At 42.6% G+C, this 25,676-nt stretch overlaps 2 protein-coding genes across 2 annotated transcripts in view; one reads left to right on the plus strand and one right to left on the minus strand.

The window, feature by feature from the left end:
• Positions 1–9,155, plus strand: part of Rtn4ip1 (reticulon 4 interacting protein 1) — a 48,380-nt gene extending 39,225 nt beyond the window's left edge. The window contains exon 9 of the mRNA XM_070010180.1: positions 9,022–9,155. Coding sequence (XP_069866281.1) covers positions 9,022–9,129 — 108 coding nt within the window. The 3' untranslated portion in view covers positions 9,130–9,155. The remainder of the gene's footprint in view (positions 1–9,021) is intronic.
• A 3,174-nt stretch (positions 9,156–12,329) lies between these two features.
• Crybg1 (crystallin beta-gamma domain containing 1) overlaps positions 12,330–25,676 on the minus strand; it is a 63,643-nt gene continuing 50,296 nt past the window's right edge. The window contains exons 16-20 of the mRNA XM_070010744.1: positions 24,021–24,160; positions 23,199–23,322; positions 21,799–21,957; positions 19,407–19,569; positions 12,330–13,763 (exon numbers count right to left, since the gene is read on the minus strand). Coding sequence (XP_069866845.1) covers positions 13,675–13,763; positions 19,407–19,569; positions 21,799–21,957; positions 23,199–23,322; positions 24,021–24,160 — 675 coding nt within the window. The 3' untranslated portion in view covers positions 12,330–13,674. The remainder of the gene's footprint in view (positions 13,764–19,406; positions 19,570–21,798; positions 21,958–23,198; positions 23,323–24,020; positions 24,161–25,676) is intronic.

Genomic DNA, 25,676 nt, shown 5'->3' on the forward strand with positions numbered 1-25,676 from the left:
ATTCAAAATATTATGACTCTCTCTCTACCTACAATTTAATGTTTACCCAACAGAAATAAAAGGTGACTTGTATGTATGTATGTACCAACTTAAGTTGGCAGATAACTAGTAGAATGGCTCAAAAAGCACATGAAAGATCAAATGATGACCTTGACATGTCCTTAGAGGAAGATGAGTAAGGAGCTGTTCCCTTTCCATTGATTGTCCTCTCTCCTATCCAGGGTTTTGGGCTTAGGATTCATTTTGACACTGAAGGGCCCTGGGCTTGTGTAAGTGGATAGTTGATACTGATGTCCCGGTGAGGTCAGCCCTCTTACCAGATCCCTGCTTCCATGAGAATGTGAGTGGTTAATGCCTATATACACAGACACAGCAGACCTTACATTATGGCGAAGTCGATAGAGATTTGCTTGACTGGATGAGGACATTGAAGTTTGTCAAGCTTTGGCCAAGTGTCTAATCAATTTGCAGTTGTTTGAGGAGCTACAGAGGCTTTTTTATAGTGTAAAGCCATGAAGCAACAGAGCCATCTGCTTCATGATTTTAGATAAATATATTCACAAGCGTCAAACCCCCAAAAGTAGGGAAAGTTATTTTAATTAAAGCTTTCCTTGACTCCTGTCCCTAAATTACTGAGACTCTACTTGCCACATATAACTAATATTACCCTTTTTGGTTACCCCAAAGCCATTTTGTCTTATCCAAATGGGGAATTTTTTCTTTTCTGTTCCAAACACTAGCACCTTGCTTTTTTAGGCCTTGAACTTTATTTCACACTAGTATGAAAAATTTTCTATGCTGGCCGTCAGTGGCTCATGCTTATAATAGCTACTCAGGAGACTAAGATCTGAGGATTGTGTTCAAAGCTAGCCCAGGCAGGAAAGTCATGAGACTTTAGTTAACCACCAGAAAGTCAAGAGTGTAACTGTGGCTCAAGTGGTAGAGTGCTAGCCATGAGCAAAATACTCAGGGACAGCACCTAGGCCCTGAGTTCATGCCCCAGAACAAGCACACTAAAATTTTTCTTTTAGTCTTTATTTTGTAAACAGCTGCATAGTATTCCTTAGTCTTTTATTTTGTAAACAACTTCATAGTATTCCTTTGTATATGTGTATTTTCATCATTGTAGTATTTCAGTGAATAGCTCAGTATTTGTGTTGAGCACATAATTGTGAGTATGTCCATATCTCTTTATGGAAATGGAATTGTGTGAGTCAGAAGAAACCCACAATTTGTAATCTTGATAAATATTGGAATAGCTAGCTTTTGAAAATTTAGTGTCTAGGATTTGTTTTGTGGCCTCCCCTCAGGCCCTTTTTAAAATTTACCATTCTCTTCATTATTTCTGGACATGGGAAGGTCTGACACTCCTCTTTGTCACTTGTCCTAATTTTGTTATCCTGATGCGCTGCAGTAAAAATGATGAAGCCTGAGAGTTACTGTCTACAATACTGAGCACTGTCATCGAGTCCATAGCAGTTTCGTCCTCTGCTGCCTTTGCCTTCTCACAAAGCAGCACTCAGTAGATACTTTGGAATTGACGGTCCTGTTCCTTTAAATGTAACCACCTTTCTCAGGCCCAGGAGTGGAGAGGGGCTTGTGGGGCCTCACAATCCATTCCCCCTAGAGATAGTGTCTAGGTGTTGTTTTGCATGGCTGTAGTGGGAGGGCTTGTTGTATACAGTAGGCTGTCATATTTATGTTAGCTGTTAATAGTTTGAATCTGAATTTTAAGTAGTATTTTCATTGTATCTTAGCAAACTACACAGTCAGCCAAATTAAGATGAGGCCTTTTTTTAATATTCTCTGGGCTAAGAATGGTTTTTATAATTTTTAATGTTTTGTTGTTGTTTTTTTTTAAAAAATAAAAATAAAAAGCTTACAAAGCCAGGCGCTGGTGGCTCATGCTTGTAATCCTAGCTACTCAGGAGGCTGAGATCTGAGGATCACAGTTTGAAGCCAGCTTGGGCAGAAAAGTTCCCCTGAGATACTTCTGTTACCACTCAAAATCCAGAAGTGGTGCTGTGGCTCAAGTGGTAGAACACTAGCCTTGAGCACAAAGAGGCTCAAGGACAACACCCAGGCCCTGAGTTCAAACCTACAACCGACAGCATCAAACATTATAGACAGTTTGAAACCTTGGTATTTTGTCAGATCTTTTTGTATTTGCTCATTGCTTTTGAGGACTAAGGAGGTGGTAAGGCATATTCATCATCATATCATAGTCATAAAAATGACTGTTTCAAGAAAAAATATTTTTACACGTCTGATTATATGTGAATGTATATATTGCCTATTGCTGTAACAGATTATGGAAAACATGATGGCTTAAGACAACATTTATTCTTTTATTACATATTAATTTGGTATTAGGGCTTGATCTCAGGGCCTGGCACTGGCAAGGCAAGCCATCACTTGAGCCTTGCCTCTAGCCCCACATTTATTATTATTCTGAAGACCAGAAGTCCAAAATGGCTGTATTCTTCCTGGAGGAATATAGAGGGCAATCTGTTTTGTTGCCTTTTCCAGCTTCTAGAGACTGCCTGTATTTCTATCTGAGCCTGTGTCATTCTGACCACCAGAAATTCAGCCATCATGTCTCCTTCTGTGACTTTCACCTTTCTGCCTCCCTCTTGGAAGGACCCCATAATTCCATTGGGACCATTTAGATAATCCAGTTGATCTCTCCTATCTCAGGATCTTTGCCCTCATCACATCTTTAAAGTCCCATTCCCACGTAAGGTAACATATTAACAGATTTGTAAAGCTTTTTTTTTATTTTAACTACCATGATGCATACAATATCTCAAGGGATAGGAAAGGATCTTGAAATATTTGTTGCCCCAAGAAAGGAAAATAGATGGCTAAGGATCAAAAATAAAGGTGAAAATTTTTCTTGCTCCATTTTTTCCCTCCCCATGTATTTAAGGAATCTCACTATATTGACCAGGCTGATCTTGAACTCTAGAACTCACGTAACCCTACTTGCTCAGGCTCTGAGTAGATGAGACTACAGGCATGTATTGCCATACCTGGCTCCTTTCTATCTTTTCCGGGTGCTTTTGTACACTTAGATTTTTTCAGACAATTTTTAAAGCCCTTTGATGTTACATATTTAATGGTCACAGGTATCCAGAATCCTAGTTGATCAACTAAGCTTCTTGGTTAAACAGTGATGTAGACTTCTCAAACGTTTAGTAAGCATTGGAAGAGTTCCTGGAATTTGATTCAGAACTTGTACTGAGAACCCCTTAGTATTCTGCTTCATGTTGTTGCATATGGAGAGATGTGCTGACTGCACTGAGTTAACCTGAGCAGCACTGTGCACTAGAACTTTCTGCAGTGATAGGAATGTTGTGTCTGCATTGTCTAGTATGGCAGCAACTAGCCACATGTGACTGCTGAGTGGCTAGCTCAACTGGAAGGCTGAATTTTTAGTTACTGTACTTGATTCAGTTTAATTGGCCCCATGTTCCTAGAAAATGTGAGTTCTAAGGTAGGTGATTTTCCAGACACTCCAACATGATCAAGCCCTAAGTTAGTTTTCCAAACTTGAATTTGCATATTGCAGCTGTATTCTGCTCCATAGAAAGATTGTAATGATTAGATTGAACCTTGAGGACTACTACAAAGTTAGCTTGCCACGTATGGAAAGTTTCTTTCTTTCTTTCTTTTTTTATGAGATTGATTGGAATATATTGTAAACACACGGAGATGTGACAATGAAAGCCCTTTATGTACAACTAATGTACACTAATACATATATTATGCATATATACATGCACATGTATATTACACACTTACATATATATTGTATATCATATATACACATATATATCATATATCACATATACACATTCACTAGCTCATAAACCAGGTGAAGAAACAGACACCAACAATGCAGGTTTGAAGCTCCAGGTACCCTTTTGGGAACCCTGAACATGAGTCTCACACTACTGCACTTAGGAATCAAGTTCCCCCTCTAAGAATGTGATTGGTTCAAGTCAGTCACATGCAGTCAGAGGCATGGCTCTTGATTTAAGCTTTAATGAAATAGCATGCAGTGGTAACCACCTGAGGGAGCTATCCAAAAGCCACTTGTAGGGTTGCTTGTTGTCAGAAGACATGGCCAGAGCCCTGGGCAGCAGCAGCAATATGCCATGGCAGATGTCCCGCAGAAGGATGGTGCCCAAGGATGCTCCCTTCCTCTGTGATCAAGGAGGCTCTGGGTTTGGGCTCCCTTTCCCTTGCACCTCCTTTGGACTTGGACATGTCCGAAGAGCGAATGTAGAACAATGCTTGGGCATCATTACTTCCTCTGTCTTGGTTATTTTTGCCTTGAAGCCAGGAAACCCCTGGGTCTTTCTTACCCAAAACAGGATGCGCCTATGGCTTAACTATAGAGGCACGCCCAGCACTCCATCTCACCAGAGAAGACAGGGGTGAGGTGGACGCCAGAGCTCTGGCTTCTTCTCCTACATGGCAGGCTTCTTATGAATCTCATCGCCCTGATGCTTCAGAAGTGTTTCTAGTTGTTTTGATTTTTGTTTTCTGATTCTTACTATATAGCCTAGGCTGGTTTACAACTCATAATCCTCCTATTTACTCCTGAGTGCAGAGCTGTTAACTGGCACGATTTTTCTGAAGTTTTGCTGATACTCCTGAAATTGTTTCCATGGGGAAATGTATGAGGGTTTCTCTGTCACACAGCTAGGATAAGTACCGATGCATAAGTTCTGGATGCTTTCCAAAATGGGTGCTCCCTTGGAGAGCACCCTTGTCCATACTTACCTCCTGTCCTATCACCTGTCTTCAAGCTTTGACTTTTCTGAAGGCAGGAAGTATTTAAGAAATAGCAAATTGAAACAAAACTTACCTCTCAATCTTTTTTTGCTTTTCATCTCAGGGCACTTAAATTCATCCTCTTCCCTTTTACACTGACCAAATCTGGAACTACTGAGCCCATCACAGGTCAGGGCCTAGCTGTCTAAGAAATGTCACTGGGATTGTGGTCTTGGTGCCTGTCCACAGGTGTGTGGATTTGAACTCAGACCAGAAGCCCTGGGTGTCTGTCCTCATATACTGCACTAAGATGCTGTAGCTTCTGTGCCTAGTGAAGGTTGGGGCCAAGAAGCTGGTAAAGAATTGGACAGATTGATACCCCAACACACCCACAGCCATTAAATCATGGATCCTGAGTCCAAGATTGGCTCTGTTCCTGACAGCTCTGACTTGCACGTTCCACCTAATCATGTCCTAATCTGTCAAAACGACCTGCTCAGCTATGTGGATTCCTCTTAGCACAGTTATTTTGTACTTGTGGGAAAACGAGAATTACAGAAACTTCTCTGCTTACTCCTGTGCCTGCCATGTCTTCTTACTACCAGAAAACACATTTTTGCAGTATTGGAAGTTTTTCTTTACCCTGTCCCTCAAGGGCAGAGAAGGCTTCTGCCTCAGAGTGACCAGAAAGTGAAACTATTGTGGGAGCACATTGAAGCAGGTTAAGGCTCTTCCTGTCCCTGTGTTATAGAAGTGATGTCAGGCAACAGGTACCAAATCTTGGGGCCTGACTCAATGCAGCCTTTGTTAAGAAAAGGAAGGCATCCCTGGGAGACCCCACACTTGGAAGCCAATGCTGAATGGGGGCTGTAGTGGGCACCCCCTGATCAGCTGTGAGCCTTGGTGTCTAGGTAGCGGGATGGGTGGCTTTGCACCTGCCTGCTTTATAACAGGCTCGCTGTGCTGATACACTACAGCAGTGTCATCACATAAACGCTCCCACTTCACTGGGAATAACCTTTCTTTCCCCTCTCTGGATTTTAACTCTGATCCCTTTGTTCTTAACAAACAAGCACTCTGGGTCTGATGGGAGGCCGGGCCTAGACACTGGCTCATTATCCAGTTAATCTCCATTTGCTGTCACATATTCAGCCAACAGTGGCATTTGCCTGCCTGTAATTTGAAAGCCTTTTTTTTTTTTTTTTTTTTTTCATTGTCACTTACAGGAATGGCTGAATGACTCATTATGCCATGGTCAGCCCTCTTGGGTTCTCTGCTACAATGGGCCTGCCCAGCCAGATTAAAGTGTGCAGCCACTGCAAGCGGCCAGGTCATCAGGTCAGCATCTGTGGCTGTGGACAGAGCTCTGAAATAAATGAGGCTCCCTGGCTTAGACCATTCACTCCTAGAGCCTGATTCGTGGACCTGATCAAGATTAGTATCTTGCGCTTAGACGGCAGACACTTAGTGGATCATTGTGGAATGGATGAGTGTGTACCACCATTAAGTTTAGGACTGAGAATAACTAGCAGAAGGACACAGTGATTCCCACTATAAGTGCTGGTGCACATCTCTTGGGGAGCTTAATCAAAATACACTTTTCCCCACCTCTAAGGAGCTTGATATAGTTGTTCTAACAGGGACCCTTGATAATGCATTCTAAGCATGCATCCAGGTGATTTGGTATCAGCTAAACAGCATCCAGAAAGCAGCATCTTTGGGACTCTAAGGAGAGTGATGGGTTTAGAAGGTTTTCCTTAATGTGGGACATACGGAAACCTGAATGCCTTCCTTTAAAAAAAATGCAAAGGAGTTTCATCTAACAAACCATCTCAGATCAGTTTGTAATGGCTGCAGTGTTGAGGACGGTTCTGAGGAATGCCCAGCATTCTGGAATTAATCAATTAGGATATCCTTCATGGGTAGACCGGAGTGCTGGCACACATGCCAAACATCTGTCAGTTTGCACAGAGAAAGCAGGCCGGGATGTAAGTTGTGATGGTATCCTGGGCTACCTTCTACTTCTTTAATGGGTAAAGGTGGAAAGCAGCAAGTGATAATGGAAGATTCGGCATGTGATGGTAAGAGCAGTCGCCTTTGGTTGAATCCTGACTTACTACTTCGCAGTGCCTTACTTACTTCTGTCCCTCAAATTCTTATAAAATGGGAGTAATGGCTATACCTACCTAGACCTATCCTAGAAGGTAGTTACGGGTTTTAACGGAGTTCTTGAACAGTATTTGGCACATAGTGAGGAAAGTTTGTGCTGGATGGTTTTGATATGGACTTATTGTGCGTTGTGGTTACAAAAAACAGCATTTTGGAGAAGGGACCATTGGATTTGGTGATGTTCTTCTGGTGGCTGGGCTGTGAAAGCTACACCAGTAAGCTGCCTCGCCTGCGTCTAAATGTTGCAAGGACATGTCTTCCTCTTGTAAGAGAAAAAGAAGCATCACATGTGTGCTTGACTTGTGCCTTCAAACGGTTGGTCTCTCACAGTGGAGATGTAGGCAAGTGAGCCTGCCAGGTTTCCACTGGACATGGCTGATTTCAAAACTGAAGTTTTGAAAAGGAAGAGTTCACTTGGACCTATGCATGGAGAAGAGAGGTATTACGTGAGGCCTACTTTTTTCTGAAGAAAGTAGGCTGGAAGTTCCCCCACCACCCCCAGCAGTACCCTAGACTTGCTGAACTAGCTGGAATGGCTTTCCTATCAATTCTAAGCACTGCACTACTATTTATCATATCCAGCATAGCTGTGGCTTGAGCCACGGTCTCCAAATGCTGGTCCCAGATCATAGAAAACTCCTGCTCCCTCCCTACTAACCTACTGGTTTTCACTAAGTGACATTGAGCTCATACTTACATGACTGGCATTATGCTGGGTGATGAAGATGCAAACGAGATAGTCTAGGAGACGTGATAGGGGAAGAGTGACAGAGGAAGTGAGCTTGGAATGTATTATAAATGTGTGAAAATATAACAATGAAATCTCCCTCTGTATAACTAGTATAAACTAGTAATAACATTTTTAAAAATAAATGAGGCCAGGCACTAGTAGCTCATAACCTGTAATCTAGCTGCTCAGGAAGCTGAGATCTGACGATCATGTTTCAAAGCCAGCCCAGGCTAGAAAGTCTGTGAGATCCTAGTCTCCAGTTATCCAGCAAAGAGCTGTAAGTAGAGGTATGGCTCAAGTGGTAGAGCACCGACCACCCTTGAGTAAAAAAGCCAAGTGAGGGCCTGAGGCCTTGAGTTTGTCCCAGTAACAGCAAAAAAAAAAAAAGAAAGAAAGAAAAGAAAGGGAAAAAAAAAGGAGCTGGGCGGGGGGGAGTGTACCATAGGTACTTTATGCTCTGGTTGAATAGATATGCCAAACATTTAACCAATTAAGGAATATGTGTGGGGCTGGGAAGGTGGCTCAGTGGTAGAGTGCTTGCCTTACATGCATGAGGCCCTGGGTTCTATTCCTCAGCACCACATAAGCAGAAAAAGCTGGAAGTGGCTCTATGCCTCAAGTGGTAGAGTGCTAGCCTTGAGCTGAAGAACTGAGGGACAGTGCCCAGGCCCAGACTTCAGGCCTCACAACTGACCAAAAAAAAAAAAAAAATACGTGTGTATACACATACACACACACACACACACACACACGCACGTGCACACACACACACACACACACACACACACACACACACACACAATTTCCTTTGTTAGGGGCCTACAAAGATACATGCAATGAGTGCATAAAGTATTTCCCATCCACGGCAGAATGGCAAAGACATGCTGGCTCTGAAAAGACCCTGTGGTTCCTACAGCTGTTCAAAAGAAGAACACAGTGCAGGTGGGGGACTTGGAAAAGTAATGTTAGCCTGGGATTGGAAAGCTGGTGGGGATTTTCAGAGAAGAAGCATTTCAGAAATGTAGCAAGCACAGCACCATGAGAGCGGAGGCCAGGGTGGTAGTGGTCTGTGGAGTGCCTGGCTTCATTGTTGCTGCAGAGTTCTGAGGAGGAGTGACAGGACAGCAGTGAGCATGTTGGAGCCGGTGGAGTCGGGAAGAAGAGGTGTGATGAGCACCAGCAGACAGTCCTTCCTAGACATGAGCTCCTGCCCAGGCACGCCAGAGAAACCTAGGAGAGACTGGCTTTAAGGAATTCCATGAGGAAACCAACTATAGACACCATCTACCTTGGAAGATGAAGGTTTTCTTACTTAACCAGTTACTTCTTGTGTTTTACAGATTCAGCCAGTTATTGAACAAACCTTCCCTTTTTCCAAAGTTCCAGAAGCCTTCCTGAAGGTGGAAAGGGGACATGCACGAGGAAAGACTGTAATTAATGTCATTTAAATAAATGCAGTATACAGTTTTGTGAATGTTGTTTCTCTGGTGAGTTCATGTGATCCAAATGTATTTCTAGCCATCTCCCTCAGATATTTTCATTTAAAGTCCATGGTATGTGTAAAAATAGCCACACCTGTGGCTAGGAAGTTGGCTCAGTGGTAGAGCGCTTGCCTTGCATGCATGAGGCCCTGGGTTCGATTCCTCAGCACCACATAAGCAGAAAAAGCTGGAAGTGGTACTGTGGCTCAAGTGGTACAGCGCTAGCTTTGAGCTGAATTGCTGAGGGACAGTGCCCAGGCCCAGAGTTCAGGCCCCACAGCCAAAAAAAAAAGCCATACCTTTTAACCAATAATTTGTCAGTAATTGCTATACAAGTATCAGAACTTGGACTTGTCTGTTGTCAGTGACAATTACACATTGTTTTCTTTAAGTTTCTTTTTTGTACAGCTTTGAAGATTGCAATGGCACCTTCTACCAACTCAAACATTATTAACCCTTGAGATCCCAAAGCTGTTAGTGTGTGGATGGATGTTAGCATGATGAACTTTAAGATGTAGTTTCTTCATGATTTCATCAGCGAGTATTTTTCTGACTAGCTGCTACAGATTGGATTTGAAATGTCTCCTGAAGATCCATGTGTGTAAGGCTTTGTCTCTTACCGCTGGTGATATTGGGAGGTGATGGACCCTTTAAGAGAGACTTAGTGGGAGGAATTTAGATCAAACAGCATGTCCTTGAGGGAGATAGTGAAACCCTGACTCCTTCCTTCCTCTCTCTGTGTCCTGGCCACCATAAAGGAAGTTTTCCTTCACCACTCACCCCCACCACAACATGCTGATGGCACTATTTGGGGAGATTGTGGAAACTAGGAGGTAGAACCTAGCTGGAGGCAGTAGGTCACTTAGGTGTGTCTTAATATCTTGGTCTGGGTCCTTTCCTGCTTCCCTCTCTTCGCTTCCTGTCTGCAATGAAGTGATGTTTTTTGTATATGCTTCTATGAGGCCACGCAACCATGGATTTAACCCTTTGAAACTGTGACCTAAAGTAAATCTTTCCTCTTTAAGTGGTTCTGTCAGATACTTGGTCACAGCGATACAAGCAACTAATACAGGGCTCTGCTGGAATGGAGGCTGCCCATGTTAGTCTGGCAAAGAACGTGGGTAGTATATTTGTCCATGATGCATCTTTGTGTGAGGCTGAGTTTAAAGGTGAGGAGGAAATTTTGAGACAACACAGCCTAAAGGCAGCAGGATATGACTTTTTACCAACTACTCTTAGCCAATTTTACAGTAAGAACCAGGAAAAGAGCAGAAACAAATTAGAATATTTTGCAGTTTAGACAAAAGTGGAGCATGCTGCAAGGAGTGGGGCAGTTGCTAAACAGATTAGCAGTATGGGAAAAGAAAACAAAAACCCCAAAATACTTTGCATTGAGACAATAGAAAAGATGCTTGGATGGGCTGGGAAGGGGGCTCAGTGGTAGAGCGCTTGCCTTGCATGCAGGAGGCCCTGGGTTTGATTCCTTAGCACCACATAAGCATAAAAAGCCGGAAGTGGCACTGTGGCTCGTGGTAGAGTGCTTGCCTTGAGCTGAAGAGCTGAGGGACAGCACCTAGGCCCAGAGTTCAGGCCCCATGACCAACCAAAAAGGGGGTGGGGGGAAGAGCATCTTGCAGGCCAGTGTTTAGTAAAGTACCTGGAGGCAGCCTCTGAGGGGGTGACGCATGACCTTGAAAGTAAAGTCGAAGTGGCAAGGGAGACCCCAGGAAGCACAGAGAACCTGTCAAGGAAGCTGAAGGTAGCCAAGCAGAGCTAGCCCAAGAGAGTGGTCATACAAGATGCAACCAGTAAGGCCATAGCAATGGGGCTGCCCAGGCCCGGTGGAGCTCCTATCAGGTCCCATATATCCCAGGTGCCAGATATAAAGCTAGAGGGTCTAGTGTGTGCCTTGATCGGATGCTTCCTTTTTATGCCCACATTCTTCCCTTTTGGAATGGGCATGTTGACACCCTGCGCCACTCTATCTTAGAAGTATGTAACTTGTTTTATTTGTACAGAGCTCACAGCTGAGTTTGCCTTGAGCCTTAGAGGAGACTTCAGACTTGGATTGTCAAGCAGTGCTGACTCTGGAGAGGGCCTGAATGCATTGAACTTTGTAAAATGGACATGAGCCATTGGAGGCTTGGGGATCAGACCTATGCGTGTAAAGCTTGGCCCCTAGCCTATGGCACTATTGAGGGGTGGTAGGACCTTGGGAAAGCTAGGTCATTGGAGTATGCCTTTGGAGGAGATCCTGTAACCCTGGTCCCTTGCTGATCAGCACAAGCTGAGAGTCTTCTACTCATTCCCACCATGATGTGCTGCCTCACCATGGGTGCCAGAAAGCCAAAGAACCAAAGAGCCATGGGCTGAAACTCCCAAACTAACAGGTTAGCTAAGGTTTCCTTTTGCTTATTTCCCCATCTTCTCATCCTCATCATCACCTTCACAATTCTGAGTTCCATAGGCTTCTGGATAAACATCTAGCCTGTCATTCGTGTTAGCGTTATAATACTGGATGGTGATGCCTTGTATTTTGCATTCGGGCTGGGCCTCTTTCAGTAATAGATGGTTTTCCATGGCCACTGCCTTCATTTTAACAGAGTCTGCAATCAACCATTATCTGACCTCACAAGCCTACATTTATGTTTCTCACCAATAAACCTACTATGGTATATACTCCTCAGTCTCCAGTCATCAAAGGTATGTTTTACAGTTTGATTCATCTATATCTCCTAGAAACTTAGATATTTTCTTCTACCTTTTGATGTCCAGAGACCTGTTTTTACTTTCTCCTTCATTAATTCTTGCTAAGACATTCATCTAGTAGCATGATGGATTATCTCCAGAGTTCCTGTAGAATTTTCTCTAGGTTTATCTCAGTATTTTAGTATTTTTCTATTTCAAAAGAAAAAGCCTACCATTTGCGCTTGGCTTCTACCTGAAGTGTCTCAGCCCTTGCCTCTGAAGGCTCCCAGATGGAAGTGAGTGGTTCAATTCTCAAGAGAGAGTATATGAGATAGGACTTCCTATCTAGAAAAGTGAGGATTAGTCAAACTTCTCCTGCCCTAATGGGTAGTCTGTCAGACATTTGCTTTTAGTCTGCCAGCTGACTCTTGGCAATGTACTGAAGGTTCCTGAACAGACTCAGGGCTCAGCAATTTATCAACCAGAAGAAGTTTATTCAAGAGAGAGATTCAGCAGAGACCACTGTAGAATCCCCTACCCCACTACAGTGTAATGATATATACACAAAAGGCCTAAGATCAGAGCTACACAGGTAAGACCTAGACAGCATATTGAATGCTGTTGTATGTGTGCAAATGCTATATTTAAACTAAAGCTGGACCATTCTGATGACAAGGGCCTGCCATGGGCTCCAGAGAAGAAATCCACTCTTAACAGATAAGATGAAAATCCTGAGACAGGAGCACCAATGTTCAGTGATGAGGACAAAATAAGGAAAAACATATTCAAGGAAATGTTTAGAAGTTTTGTTTGAAACTAGAATTCCCTGTGAGCAGCAAGAGATGGGCCCATGTGTTGCCAGCAGTTAAAAGTTTCCATTTTCATTCTTGAATTGCTTAAGAGTTTTAGGTTCCTCAAGAACTCTACATCTGACCACCAAGCAGCCCTGAGGGGGCTGCTCTCCTGTACTTTCTGGATCTGTACTAGTTTTCCCCTGGGGTGTTATAATCCTCTGTGCTACCAGAAGGATGTGATACTGAGGAAAAACACTGTAGAACATGTGTTCAGTACTTGCTGTAGGTGAGTAAGGAGGGCTAATAAATTAGGCCATGGTAATACTGTTCCAGTAGCAGCTGTAAAAAGGCACTTGTGATATTTAGAGCAGTCCATACATGCGTTATAATAATCCAAGTCCTGCTAAAAAAAAATTAGCAGACATGGACATGAAATTTCATAAATTCCTAATTTTAATATTAATTGAAAAGTGTTTTGTTATACTTACTGAACTCCTTATACCATCTCTGGATATATAAGACTTTTCACTATTCAACATAATTTATGGTTCTAGTAAATGCTGAGGCCGTGAACCAAAAGTACAGGCCTAATATAGCATTCTTCTCAGATGTAAACTGTTTTCTCCCTTACAAACCTGACTTCTGTCCTTCCTTTTGAAGGGATGTGCCAGTCCACAAAGTCAGTGAATTTGGTCTTTTTTCCCCTCCTGTCACTGTCTTTGGAAATAATTTAAAATGTACAGTTGTGACATAACATCTTTCAAAACAAAAAACCCAAATGTTGCTGATGTTTAAGTAGCTACTTAGAGGAACTGAAAGGCAAGAAATGAAAGGAGGACGAGTTATTGGTTCAAAACTACCAGTCTTTGAAAAGATAATTATCCCAGTTGTGGCTGTATTAACCCTAGACTGAAGGAGTCTGTCCACTTTCCACTGGGCTCCTCCATGCACACTGTCCTTCGGTGCTTCTTTAAAAGGGTGGCCGCGAAGACTCTCCCGTAAAGGTTGCTCCTACTTTCTTTCGTCAGCTTTACAACACCATGGCCTCCCACACTTGCGTTAACTTCTCTTGGTTGACCGTGTTGAGGATAATGTGGTTTTGGTCATACTGTGCACCCCCTGAAAAAAAGAAAGGACAGTGAGCAATGTGCCCAGAGAGACAGCAACAGCACATATGCATACTCCATCCCAAGAGCTGTGGATCAAAACTGCACAAAACGGCTCCAAGGAAAGAAAATGCAAGAAAGCCTAAGGCCTGGGCGATGAGATGGTCAACCTGCCGTAGACTGATGTGAAAACCCATCAGACAGGATATTTTACCTTGCAGGTTTCCTTTTTTGTACCCAGTTCTCAGTCACTCTATGTCTAAAACTGAGAAGCAATGAGGGGGTGGGAAATGTAAAGGAGGAAAAAAGCAGAGACACCACTGTATGTTTAGTGGTGAAATGGGTTTGAGAAACTAGTGAGAACTAAGCAGGCAGACCTAGAAAGGCAGTAAGAAGTGGCTATGAAAAGCAACAGATTTTTCGACATAACAACTTGTACATCTCATTGTTGCAATGGGTCTTCCTGTATCCCTATTTAAACGATTTGTTTTAAACGATTTGTTTTTTCCCTTCCCCTCCACAGATTATATGAACATCAAATACAGTGAAAGCAGGGGTTATTCTGTGGGGGAGGGACATACAAAGCAACAAAGAAATAATCTTATAAATGTGTTAGAAACAATTGCATGAAAGAAAAAAAACCATTTGAATACATATCTTAGGGTTCATTTCCCTAACATCAACTTATCTGACCTTTTCTGCTTGACTCAGACATATACTAGTTATTGCAAATAAGGGAAACCATGGGACCTATGTTTCTTTGGGCCTGGCTTATTTCACTTACTATAATTTTTTCAGTATTTTCACAATTAAAAAAAAGAAAGAAAAGCAACAGATTTTGCAGAATAATGGAAGATAGGTGCAATTAGGTAAAAGGCAAGTGAGCACAGGAATACAGAAGCATTCCTGCTACTTATACAACTTCACATACAACTTTATAGTATTTAAGATGATGAGTACACTGTACTATAAAAGTAGGGTCATGGACTCCTCAACTCACTGGAGTGTGTACGAGATGACTTTCCAAAGATACCTACTAGAAATTTCACATAGCTGAGGAGAAAACCAGTTTCATGGCTTCTTCAATAGAGAAGAATCATCAACAAAGAAAGGGTTATCTGATTCCCTCTCCCCTCCCTGCAGTGTGGAGTAAACACTTTCAGATACCTTAATCTACAGCAAAGCCTCTCACCAAAGCTCTTCCATCAGGGGCCCCATAGAAATAAAACTGCACATGTATGCAGGCCATGACTGGGACAGAAATCATAGCTCATCCTCAGGCCAAGGAGTGATCATCTGTCCTTTAAAACATGTAGAGCATCAGAGACAACTTACACGATAGACCTAGGTTGTTAGGGAAGAAGTCTTCCTACTTCCATAAGAAATCATTGTTATCTAGAGGTGTGACACCGCAGGGTGGAGCAGGAGCACAGGACTCTACCCTGCAAAGTAAGCTGCCACCTGGCCCTTTATAAACTTGCAATGGGAGATTAAAGTTCCCACCATTAAGACAAGTTGGAGTTGAGCCCTGGTTCAAGTGGTAGAACACCTGCCAAGTAGGCATAAGGTCCTGAGTTCAGCAACAATAAAGACACCAAGATTTCAGAAAGCACTAAGGGCCCCAAGATACCTTACTATATACTTTTTTTTGTGTGTATATTACTTTGATTCTAATTAGAATCATGAAGCCTAAAAAGTGAGAACTTAGTTAATTGGGGGCGGGGGTTAAATCATCCTAGTTCTTTTATTATTTTCCTGGTTTAGAAAATACTGGACCAGTCAATATAGACAATGGTATGTGATAGATAGTACAAATGACTGAAGAACAAACTTTTTTTTTTTTTTTGTCAGTTGTGGGGCTTGAACTCTGGGCTTGGGCACTGTCCTTGTGCTCTTCAGCTCAAGGTGAGTGCTCTACCGCTTGAGCCACAGCACCACTTCCAAGAACAAACTTCTTGATGTGTTTTTGGAGCTAGAAAGACTATCCTTCAAGATCTGATCGTAGAAGTGAAAACAAAAAATGGATCCACCATTGCCAGTAGGCCAAACTACCACCTGAGTATTTATTCTAAATCACTGTTTACTGCTAATGTACCTGGGAAGGGTTGCTGTGTCAGCTACATGTCAGCTCTCGTCAAGTAGGGCTTAAGGAAGAGCAACTTTTACCTCTTACTTTAATGAAATCATTCTTATTCCCTTAAGTATCAAGAAAGGTGCTGCTGGCATTGTGTGCTTACAGTCCTAGCACCCAGAAGAGACGAGAAGGAGTGGGAGAAGGAAAGCTACTGCTTGGTTCATTTAGTTTTCATGATCTACATAGCTGTTTGATTGGTTTGCCAGACTTTTCATGTTTTGAAAAGTGAGCATGAATCAACTCCATTGTTGTAAGACTGGATAATACTTAAATGTCTACCAAAACAACTTACTCCCCAAATACAAGCAGAAGAAAAGCAGCTGATTTAACAAGTCCTATGTCAGTTTTTACAGGTAACAAAAGGTTACTGGGCAGCTAATGAAAACCATGGCTTCCTCCTAAGGGCATCAAAGACAAGAGGCTTGTATTTCCCCTGCCCAGGAGGCAGGCTGTGCCCTGCTCTCGCGTGTCCAGAAGGTGGCATCATTCATCCACATTCTGAGTGTAATTCTGGAACAAGAAAGGAAGTAACTATTGTAACTGCTACAATGGACATGGCACAGAGAATTTGAAAAAACACTGGACAAAGTATTAGAGCCTGAAGTGACGCACTCAGGTACCTCTTGGAGCCCCATAGCTTGGAGCCAAGAACATTTCACTGTGGTTCCTCAGTGTCAAGCAGAGAGCCTGCCACACAGAGGCTGCCTAAACAAGACTGCTCTGGAGCCTGGACAGAGGACACTAATCACACTGGGGCAACGCAGAAGTTTGCTCAGCCTTCTTCTGGGGTCTAACCATTCTGATTTTTCTGAATTCCTCAAATTTTCAATTAGTTAATTTCCTTGTCTTCTCTGAGGATCTTACTCTCCTGTCTAGAATGAGGAGCCCTGCCATAAAGTTGGTCATAGTAAGAATAAAGACAGGCCTAGGTCAGTGATTCTTAAATAGTTTGAATCTTAAATCATTTGAATTCTACATTGACCATTCATAAAATGAGCATTCTGCTTGTCTGCTGTACCAATGTAATATGAGGAATGTATTTATTTTCTATATGCTACTTCCATGCATTTTCTATTTCTAGTTTATATTACATTTTGGTCCCCATCCATCCTGTAACCATGGTGTCTAGTTCCTGTGCCCTAAGTGCTGTCCTCTGCCTCTCAGCCCCTTCTCACTGCTCAGTCCTAGTGGTTCTAATCTCACAGAGCAGCTAGCCATTCTGCCTAATGGGCATTATCAGACTTGAAAGATACTTCCAGTCCCCCTGCAGGTATCAAAGTCCTTGATGAAAATGTTCAGGCTTTACTTTCCATTTTCCAGAAGTGTCTTAACAACAAGATCACAGCTATTGCCTGGTGCCGGTGGCTCACGCCTCTAATCCTAGCTACTTGAGCCAGCTCTAGCTATAATTTACAATGGAGGAGTGAGTATGGTATATTTACATTTTCACAAGTTTACTATATTATAAAGCTTAATCATACCGTCTTTCCTGATAGGGAATAGAAAAGTGCCTAATGATAATTTACAAATTATTCCAGATATGAATAAACACTGCTCCCATTTGCTTTTAAATAGCAACAACACTAGCTTATTGACTTCCCGTGCATAGGTTAGGGGTAGTTTTGTTTATATTGTTTTAAATTTCCATTAACTATTCCCTGGTTCAGCTGGTTCAGGCTAGTTACGTCTGCAATGCCTAGGTTCTTGTTAGGAAAGTAAATTTTCGTGTCCCATTCCAGATTCCTTGAGTCAGGAACTCCAAAGACTTGGCCCACTAATATGCGGTTTTAAATTCAGGGCCCGGGCTGGGAAGGTGGCTCAGTGGTAGAGCACTTGCCTTGCATGCATGAGGCCCTGGGTTCAATTCCTCAGCACCACATAAGCAGAAGAAAAAAAAAGCCAGAAGTGGCACTGTGGCTCAAGTGGTAGAGTGCTAGGCTTGAGCTGAAGAGCTGAGGGACAGCGCCCAGGCCCAGAGTTCAGGCCCCACGACCGGAACCAAAAAAATTAAATAAATAAAATAAGCAAATTCAGGGCCCTACTCTGAGCTGTACCTCTAGTCTGTTTTACTTCAGGTTATTTTTCAAAGTTGATCCTCTCCTTTTTTTTTTTGGCCTGACACCAGCCTTAAATCTCAATCTTCCTACTTACACCACCCCATAGCTGGGCTTATGGTGTGTGCCCAACTTATTTGCTGAGAATGGAGTCTCAATAATATCCCCTCTCCCAAGTAGCTGAAACTATAGCTAAGAGGTACCATGCCTGGCCTCAACCTACGGTTTTAAACACGCCCTCTAGATGATCTACTACATATGAAGTTTGAGGACTATTGGCCCAACTTATTCTTTCCAAGCACCATCAATTCACTTTAGATTAACTTCATTGAACACATGTTCCAATGAAATCATCCTGGCAGTTAATTCTTTTTAGAACTTAAGCCTTTCAATAAAAGGCTACAGGTACCTGGTGCCGGTGGCTCACCCCTATAATCCTAACTACTCAGGAGGCTGAGACATGAGGATGGCTATTCAAAACCAGCCCAGGCAGTAAAGTCTATGAGACTCTTGTCTCCAATTAAATCACAAAAAACTGAAGTGGGGCTGCAGCTCAAGTGGTAGAGCAAAAGAAGCTCAGGGACAGCACCTAGGCCCAGAGTTCAGCCGCAGGACTGGCCAAAAAAAAAAAAAAAAAAAGCTGATATATAAATAAGAACTACACTAATAAGAGCACAGCATTTTAACGGTTACTTTTAGTCTTACACTGTTATAAAAACAGGGCTAGGGGTGTAGCCCTGTGGTATAGCACATGTCTAGCATGTGCCCTAGTTTGTTTTTTCTTTTTTGTTGTCCCATGGGGCTTGAACTCTGGGCCTGAGCATTGTCCCTGAGCTCTTCAGCTCAAGGCTAGCACTCTACTACTTGAGCCATGTGCCCTAGTTTGGTTTACACAGAAAGAAAAATCAGTCAAGTGTCTAGATTCTAGCTTAGCACTTCAAGAGATGAAACATGAACAAACTCATAAACCATGCTCTGCCTTAGGTTTTTGGGGGGTATTATTTGTTTTCTGGCAATTAAACTGAAAGGGAGCAGAAAGGGAGGGAAGGATAGCACAGATTACTAAGACTCCTGTGGATATCAAATGGGCCATGTGTATGGACTGTTTCACACCGTGGCTAGCACATGGCAGAGAGGCTCTTACACTAGTGTATTAGCACTGCTCTTTTTTTTTTTTTGGGGGTCCGGTCGTGGGGCCTGAACTCTGGGCCTGGGCGCTGTCCCTCAGCTCTTCAGCTCAAGCCTAGCGCTCTACCACTTGAGCCTCAACGCCACTTCCGGCTTTTTCTTTTCTTTTTTGCTTATGAGGTGCTGAGGAATCGAACCCAGGGCCTCATGCATGTAAGGCAAGCACTCTACCACTGAGCCACCTTCCCAGCCCCAAGCACTGCTCATTTTCAAAAGTTAGAAGCAGATCTTTTTTTCCCCCTTAAGAAAGGTACCGTGCATTGAAGGAAATTCTCCTTACCTTTGATGTCTAGAACCAGATTTGGTTTTAGCTTGCTGTAGATCCTTCCATCTGACTTCATGCACCAGAACTGACAGTCGACATTCTGGTCCAGAGCCAGGCCAAGCTTGGAACCAGATGTTACCAGGCTGCCCACAATGGTCAGGCAGCAGTCTTCTGCTATCTGCTCAGTGGAAAACAAAAATATCTCAAAGAAGGATACATATTAAATCTCAAACTTTATTTATAAAACTAATGTAGTCCCAGGCTTCATTTGTCCTATGTAAGGCATTTGGCTCTTATTCCATATGACATGAGTGATGGACAGTTCTTAATTCCTGTCCATTGTCCAGGAGACTTCTGTCACTCGTAAGACTCCCTGGATAACTGGTAAGAGAGGCCTCGGGACAGCGACACGGCTGGTGGAGGTACTTTTCCCTGGAGGAAGTGACTGAACTGAGCCCAGGTCTGTAGCTTGGTCTCTCCCCACCACCTCACACCTCTGCATGTCCTGTCCTTCCGTATGCAACTGTACTTCTCAATGCCCAAGCACTGGGGTGTCTACAGAGCATTTTATCTCAAAACTTGAAATTGCCTTGATTGGCTTCTTGTCTTTCCTTTGTCAGAAACTCCCTCAGTATGCTACCCAGCTAGAAAAAGAAAAAGAAAATGCAAGCTCTGTAAAGGCCATTTAAGTGCAACTTAATACTGAGGAATCCTTCTTGAAGCCAGTTCACCCTTCATCTATAAACAGGGTATGGCAGTCAATGTCCATATACCACTAACACATCGTATTTTTAAAGAAATAGATGGGAAGGGTACTAGTCTATGCTAGAGATATGCATCCTTTTCTAGCTTGTGAGAAAGTGGGGTTTGATCCCCATCATTACCAAAAAAAGAAAGTATACTAATTATTCTATGTCATTTTTTCCTCAGTGAAACTAAAGTTGAATAACATCACTGCAAGGCGATGAGAAGTCATTGCTGAAAGTACGGCTTTCTTGCATCTAAGCAATCCCAAGGCAAAGGGGCTTCTGCGCCTGCTGTTTCTGAGGTGCTAAGCCACGCTTCTTTACGAAAGGGTGTTTTCTCAAGCACAACATCCCTGGAGGGCCAGCGTGCTCCTCTCACAAGGCTCTTCCCTTGGATGACTCATGGGCAGTGAGGTTTTAAAGGAGCAGGAGCAAACAGTAAAGCCCATAAAGTCAGGGAGTCAAAAAGATGCCTTCGACGATGAAGCGTGAGCTTCACTCATAAAAATCTGATGACGTTCAGCATGTCCATGTCTGCCGTGGCGGAGGGATGCGAGAGGGGGATGGGCCATTTCTCACTTTATCTCCCCACATTTTTCATTGACATCTTAGTTGTACAGGGGGTTTTGCTTTGACATGCTCATATATGCCTACAATACACCTCCATCAGACTCAGCCCCTCTGTCATTCTCCTTAATCCCTCACCCTTTCCCAAGCCCAGCTCTACAAACCATCCTCACACATATGTGAAAACAGAAAATGAAATATTAACCTTTCTTAACCCTCTGTTCACCCTCTCCCACCAGCCCCCACCACAGGACCTGTTTCATCTTCCTGTCATTCATATTTTTGAAGTGTGTGTTAATTGTTAAGAGTTTTACACATCATATACAGTGCCTTAATCACATTGATACTCTTGCTTACTCTCACTTCCCCATATTCACTACTCCCTATAGAACCTAAGTTTGAGGGGATTGAAGGGGTGAATCCTGCTGAAATACATGGCAGCCATTTTACAGCATGTGGCCATTAGGAAATGGACCAGGTTGTACAGAGAGGTATCGCTACCCTCCTCTTATTCTGTGGCATTCTCCAACACTGAGAAACCAAGAGTGATTTCTGTCAATTTGCTGGACTACTATGGAAAGGGTCAGAGTAGCATCACTTCCTTTAGCTAGCTCTTAAAGCCAGCATTAGTGGCTCACACCTGTAATCCTCCTTGCTCAGGAGGCTGAAATCTGAGGATCATAGTTCAAAGCCAGTCCTGGCAGAAAAATCTGTGAGATTCTTATCTCTAATTAATCACTAAAAAAAAAAAAAAAGCTGGGAGTGGAGGTGTGGCTCAAGTGATAGAGTGCTAGCCTTGAGCAAAAGAGCTCAGGGACAGCACCCAGACCCTAAGTCCAAGCCCCAGGATTGGCAAAACAACAACAACAAACAACAAAAACTCTGACCAGTGCTAGACGTGCCTAGCATTTTAAGTTCCTAAGATTGGTTGTATCTGAGCTGGGAAACATGTTCATTGGAAAGACCTTCAAATTTGTTCCTGAACACACTCCAGGAACTGTGAAATTAAGTCAACTAGAAGACAGGACAAAGAACAAAGGACAAGTCCCTTGCTGGCTAAGGTACTACAGACCCCATCTCATCTTAAAGCTCACCCTGCATTTGATGCATCCTTCTTGATAAATCCATATCTGGTCATCAGCACCAACATCTTCCATCACCTGTATTCTAAGAAGCTTCAAGTCATCTAAGTTTCCGTTGGTTGACATAAATAACCCTGTTGCTTTGTTTCGAAGTCTGAAGTAAATTCGTTTCTAGAAGACAAAACCCCAGCAATAGTCATACAGAGATTGTACTGTTAGAGGAGCTAGACAGACATTAACATTTGCAGAGTCTAACGTGAGGTATGGATGAAGGAGTCAGGTTTTCAGACTTATTTTTTCAGTGATGAGAACTGGAAAGAGCCAGGCTCTAGTGGTTCATGCCTATAATTCTAACTACTCAGGAGATTGAGATTTGGAGGCTCATGGTTTGAAGCCAGTCTAGGCAGAAACATGCTCATACTCCATCTCAAATTAACCATCAGCGAAAGTTCAAGCTGGGGGTATGGCTCAAGTGGTAGAGTTCCAGCCATGAGCAAGAGAGATAAGCAAGTTTAAAGCCCTGGTACTGTCAAGAAAAAAAAAAAGTAACTGGGGCAGGAAGCCTGCCTGTGGATAACAGAGCTTGGGACCCACCATGTTTGATGTTGGGTTTCAAAGCATTTCTGAACAGCCACACCTCTTTAAGACACAGACAGCCCAAATACTGAGAGGTGGGGGAGAGGCCAATCACAAACTGTATATGAAAACTAAAAAGTTAAATTGCAGCTATTCATACTGGCTCATGGGCTGGAAGGTGGCTCAGTGATAGAGCGCTTGCCTTGCATGCATGAGTCCCTGGGTTCGATTGCTCAGTACCACATAAGCAAAAAGAAAAAAGCCGGAAGTGGCGCTGTGGCTCAAGTTGTAGAGAGAGGGGGTAATAAGTTGGACAAGAAGTATACTTATTACTTTACATATGTAACTTAACCCTCTGTCTATCACCTTGACAATAAAAAAATAATAAAGAAATAGTTCAAGCCAGGTGCCAGTGGTTCACGCCTGTAATCCTAGCTACTCAGGAAGCTGAGATCTGAGGATCAAGGTTCAAAGCCAGCCCCAGCAAGAAAGTTGGTGAGACTCTTATCTCCAACTAACCACCAAAAAACTGGAAGTGACGTTGTAGTTCAAGTGGTAGAGCACTGGCCTTGAGCTGAAGAGCTGAAGGACCACATCCAGGCCCAGAGTTCAAGCTCCACAATCGACAAAAAAAAATAACAAAAGAAGAAAAGAAAAGGAAATAGTTCAGAGATGAGTCTATTTACAAGGCTGGGAAGGTGGCTTAGCGGTACAGTGCTTGCCTAGCATGCATGAAGCCCTGGGTTCAATTATTCAGTACCACATAAATAGAAAGAAAAGGGGGGGAGGAGGAAGGGAGGGAGAGTGTATTTGCAGAATAGAAAAGGAAAATGTACCTGAGCAAATGGTCGTAGAGAACCGATTTGGCGGCAGCCACTGAATTCATACCAGTTAGGTACTTCGGCAGGAGACAACAGGAACTGGCGCCCTCTGTAGTTGCCAAACTCGTAAGTAATCCATCTGCACAGAAAAAGAGCGAGGTGCTGTCTCAATTTTTTTCCCATAAATGTACTTATAACATGGATGGCCTTTATTTTTATATCCTATTGAATTTCAAAATTATTAAAGGATTAAAAATCCTCCCAAGTTGAATTTTAATCATTTGTGCAACTCCTGCCAAAGGACAAGCTTTCTCTTAGCTCCATAACCAAAATCGCTGAGAAACTACTCAGAAAAACCCTAAAGTGGAGCTGTGGCTCAGTGGTAGAGCACTAGCTGTGAGCAAAAAACAGCTCAGGGACAACACACAGGCCCTAAATTCAAGCCCCAGTGTGCACATGTGCAAACACGCATACGCACACACACGCGCGTGCGCGCGCACACACACACACACACACACACACACACACACACACACACACACACACACTGACATATACTACATATATCTTTGAGGCCAGATGTGGTAAAACATGCCTGAAACCCCGGCAGTTAGGAGGCTGAAGCAGGATTATGAGTTTAAGAACAGGCTGAGCAGATAGTGAGATGTTTTTCTTTTTTTTTTTTTTTTGGTTCCAGACTGGGACTTGAACTCCACACCTGCCACCATTTTTGCTCACTAGCTAGCACTCTAAAACCTAGCCATGCCTCCAACCTTGTAAGGTATTTCTTTAAAAATCAAAAACGTATTTTATTAGGTTAACAAGTAGTGAACTTACATGCCCCCAATAACCTGAACAGATCGTATTTGTGTGTTGAATCCCAGTGACTGGAGATTAACTGTTTCAGCATTAAGTTCAATCTTTTTTCCTTTGAAGTTTTCTCTTTCGAAAAGAATAATTGCTGGTTCAGAAAATTCCTGTTTGGGAGCAAAAATCATGTTCTGTTAATAATTCAAAGTTTATATAAAAATGATCCAGTTACAAGGACAAAGCCACAACCTGCCAGATTGACTGATTCATACACTCTCTTTCCCAGGAGCCTGGGTTATTTCCAGGTTTCAAAGCTAACAGGAAGCATGCAGGGGCCGGAAGTGTTTCCACTGCATATATAGGACGGCTGATGGAAGCCACATTATAAAAGAAAATATACCAGGCACAGAGAAACAATTATAAGCGTGGAAATATGAACACTTCTGATGCAATTTATATGCATCTATTTTTCCTTTTATTTTGCAAATTCTTTATTGTGATTAAGTGAACACATAATTTCACAAATTTCACAGTATTGTGGGATAGTGAAGGCTTAGTTAAAGTCACAAACACGTTCTAACTTTCATGGGGCAAATTGTCTATCGTGGTCTATAAAATTTATGAGTTCTATGAGCTTTGACAATACAGTTATTTCTTCTACATCGGGTGATATGTACATTTATTTTTCAATGGAAGCCATGGGCTTAAGTGGTAAGGTTCACAGAGCCGTGGTAGCCTGGTATACAATGGCACAGCGGAGCCTGCCCTTGCATGTGTTTTCAGATGTCCTTTGTTTTAATTGGCAACATGACAAGGATTTTTGTCATGCTTGTGAACCTTCCTGTAGGGGTCACTGTCCAGGACGGGCGGGGAGAAAGGGGGTGTGCAGAAATAGAGGCCACATGTTTAAACTTGACCATGATTGCATGGTAAAGAGAATTAAGCACATATACCCACTGGTTTCAGTAAAACAAAAACCAGCAGCCTTTGTTTGTTTAAATTAGGAATTTGACCTTGAACTAAAAATCTGAGAACAATATTCCTAAAATAAGAAAATATATGCCAAAAAAGCATGTGGGATTACAGTGGTTTTCCTACTTGCTTAAAGTTGAGTAGCAAAAATATGGCACTTTTGGCTTCATTTGTATGATGTGTCTGTGTAGGAGACTGTCTCATCAGTAAACAGAGCAGGTGAGTGAATGTGAGTATGTGTGAGTGTGTGTGTGTGTGTGTGTGTGTGTGTGTGTGTGTGTGTGTGTGTGTGTGTGTGTGTGTGTACAGAAGTGGGGTATACTGTCTAGGAATTAGCTTATATAAAACATACAAAAAGGAGACAACAAAGATTATAGCAGCATTACATTATCACTCTGTACATTTAGTGTGCTTTTCTTTGATGGCATGCCAAAAATGTTCTAAATACTCAAGTTTCGTATCAGACGTCAGTAAAAAAAAACTTGGAAGTATTAAGTTACAATTAAAAATGTGAGTTGAGCATGGTGGTACATGCTTATAATCCTAACACTTGGGAGATGGAGATAGGAAGATTCTGAGTTTGAGCCCAGCATAGACTCAAACGGGTCTCAAAAGAAAAAAAATACATAGAGAATTAGGGATGTAGCTCAGAGGTTATTTTTGCCTAACATGCACATGGCTCCAGGTTCATTCTCAAATGCACACACACAC

This window comes from Dipodomys merriami, unplaced genomic scaffold (assembly GCF_024711535.1).
Source record: "Dipodomys merriami isolate MVZ:Mamm:240054 unplaced genomic scaffold, mDipMer1.0.p SCAF_8, whole genome shotgun sequence".
NCBI classification, from domain to species: Eukaryota; Metazoa; Chordata; class Mammalia; order Rodentia; family Heteromyidae; genus Dipodomys; species Dipodomys merriami.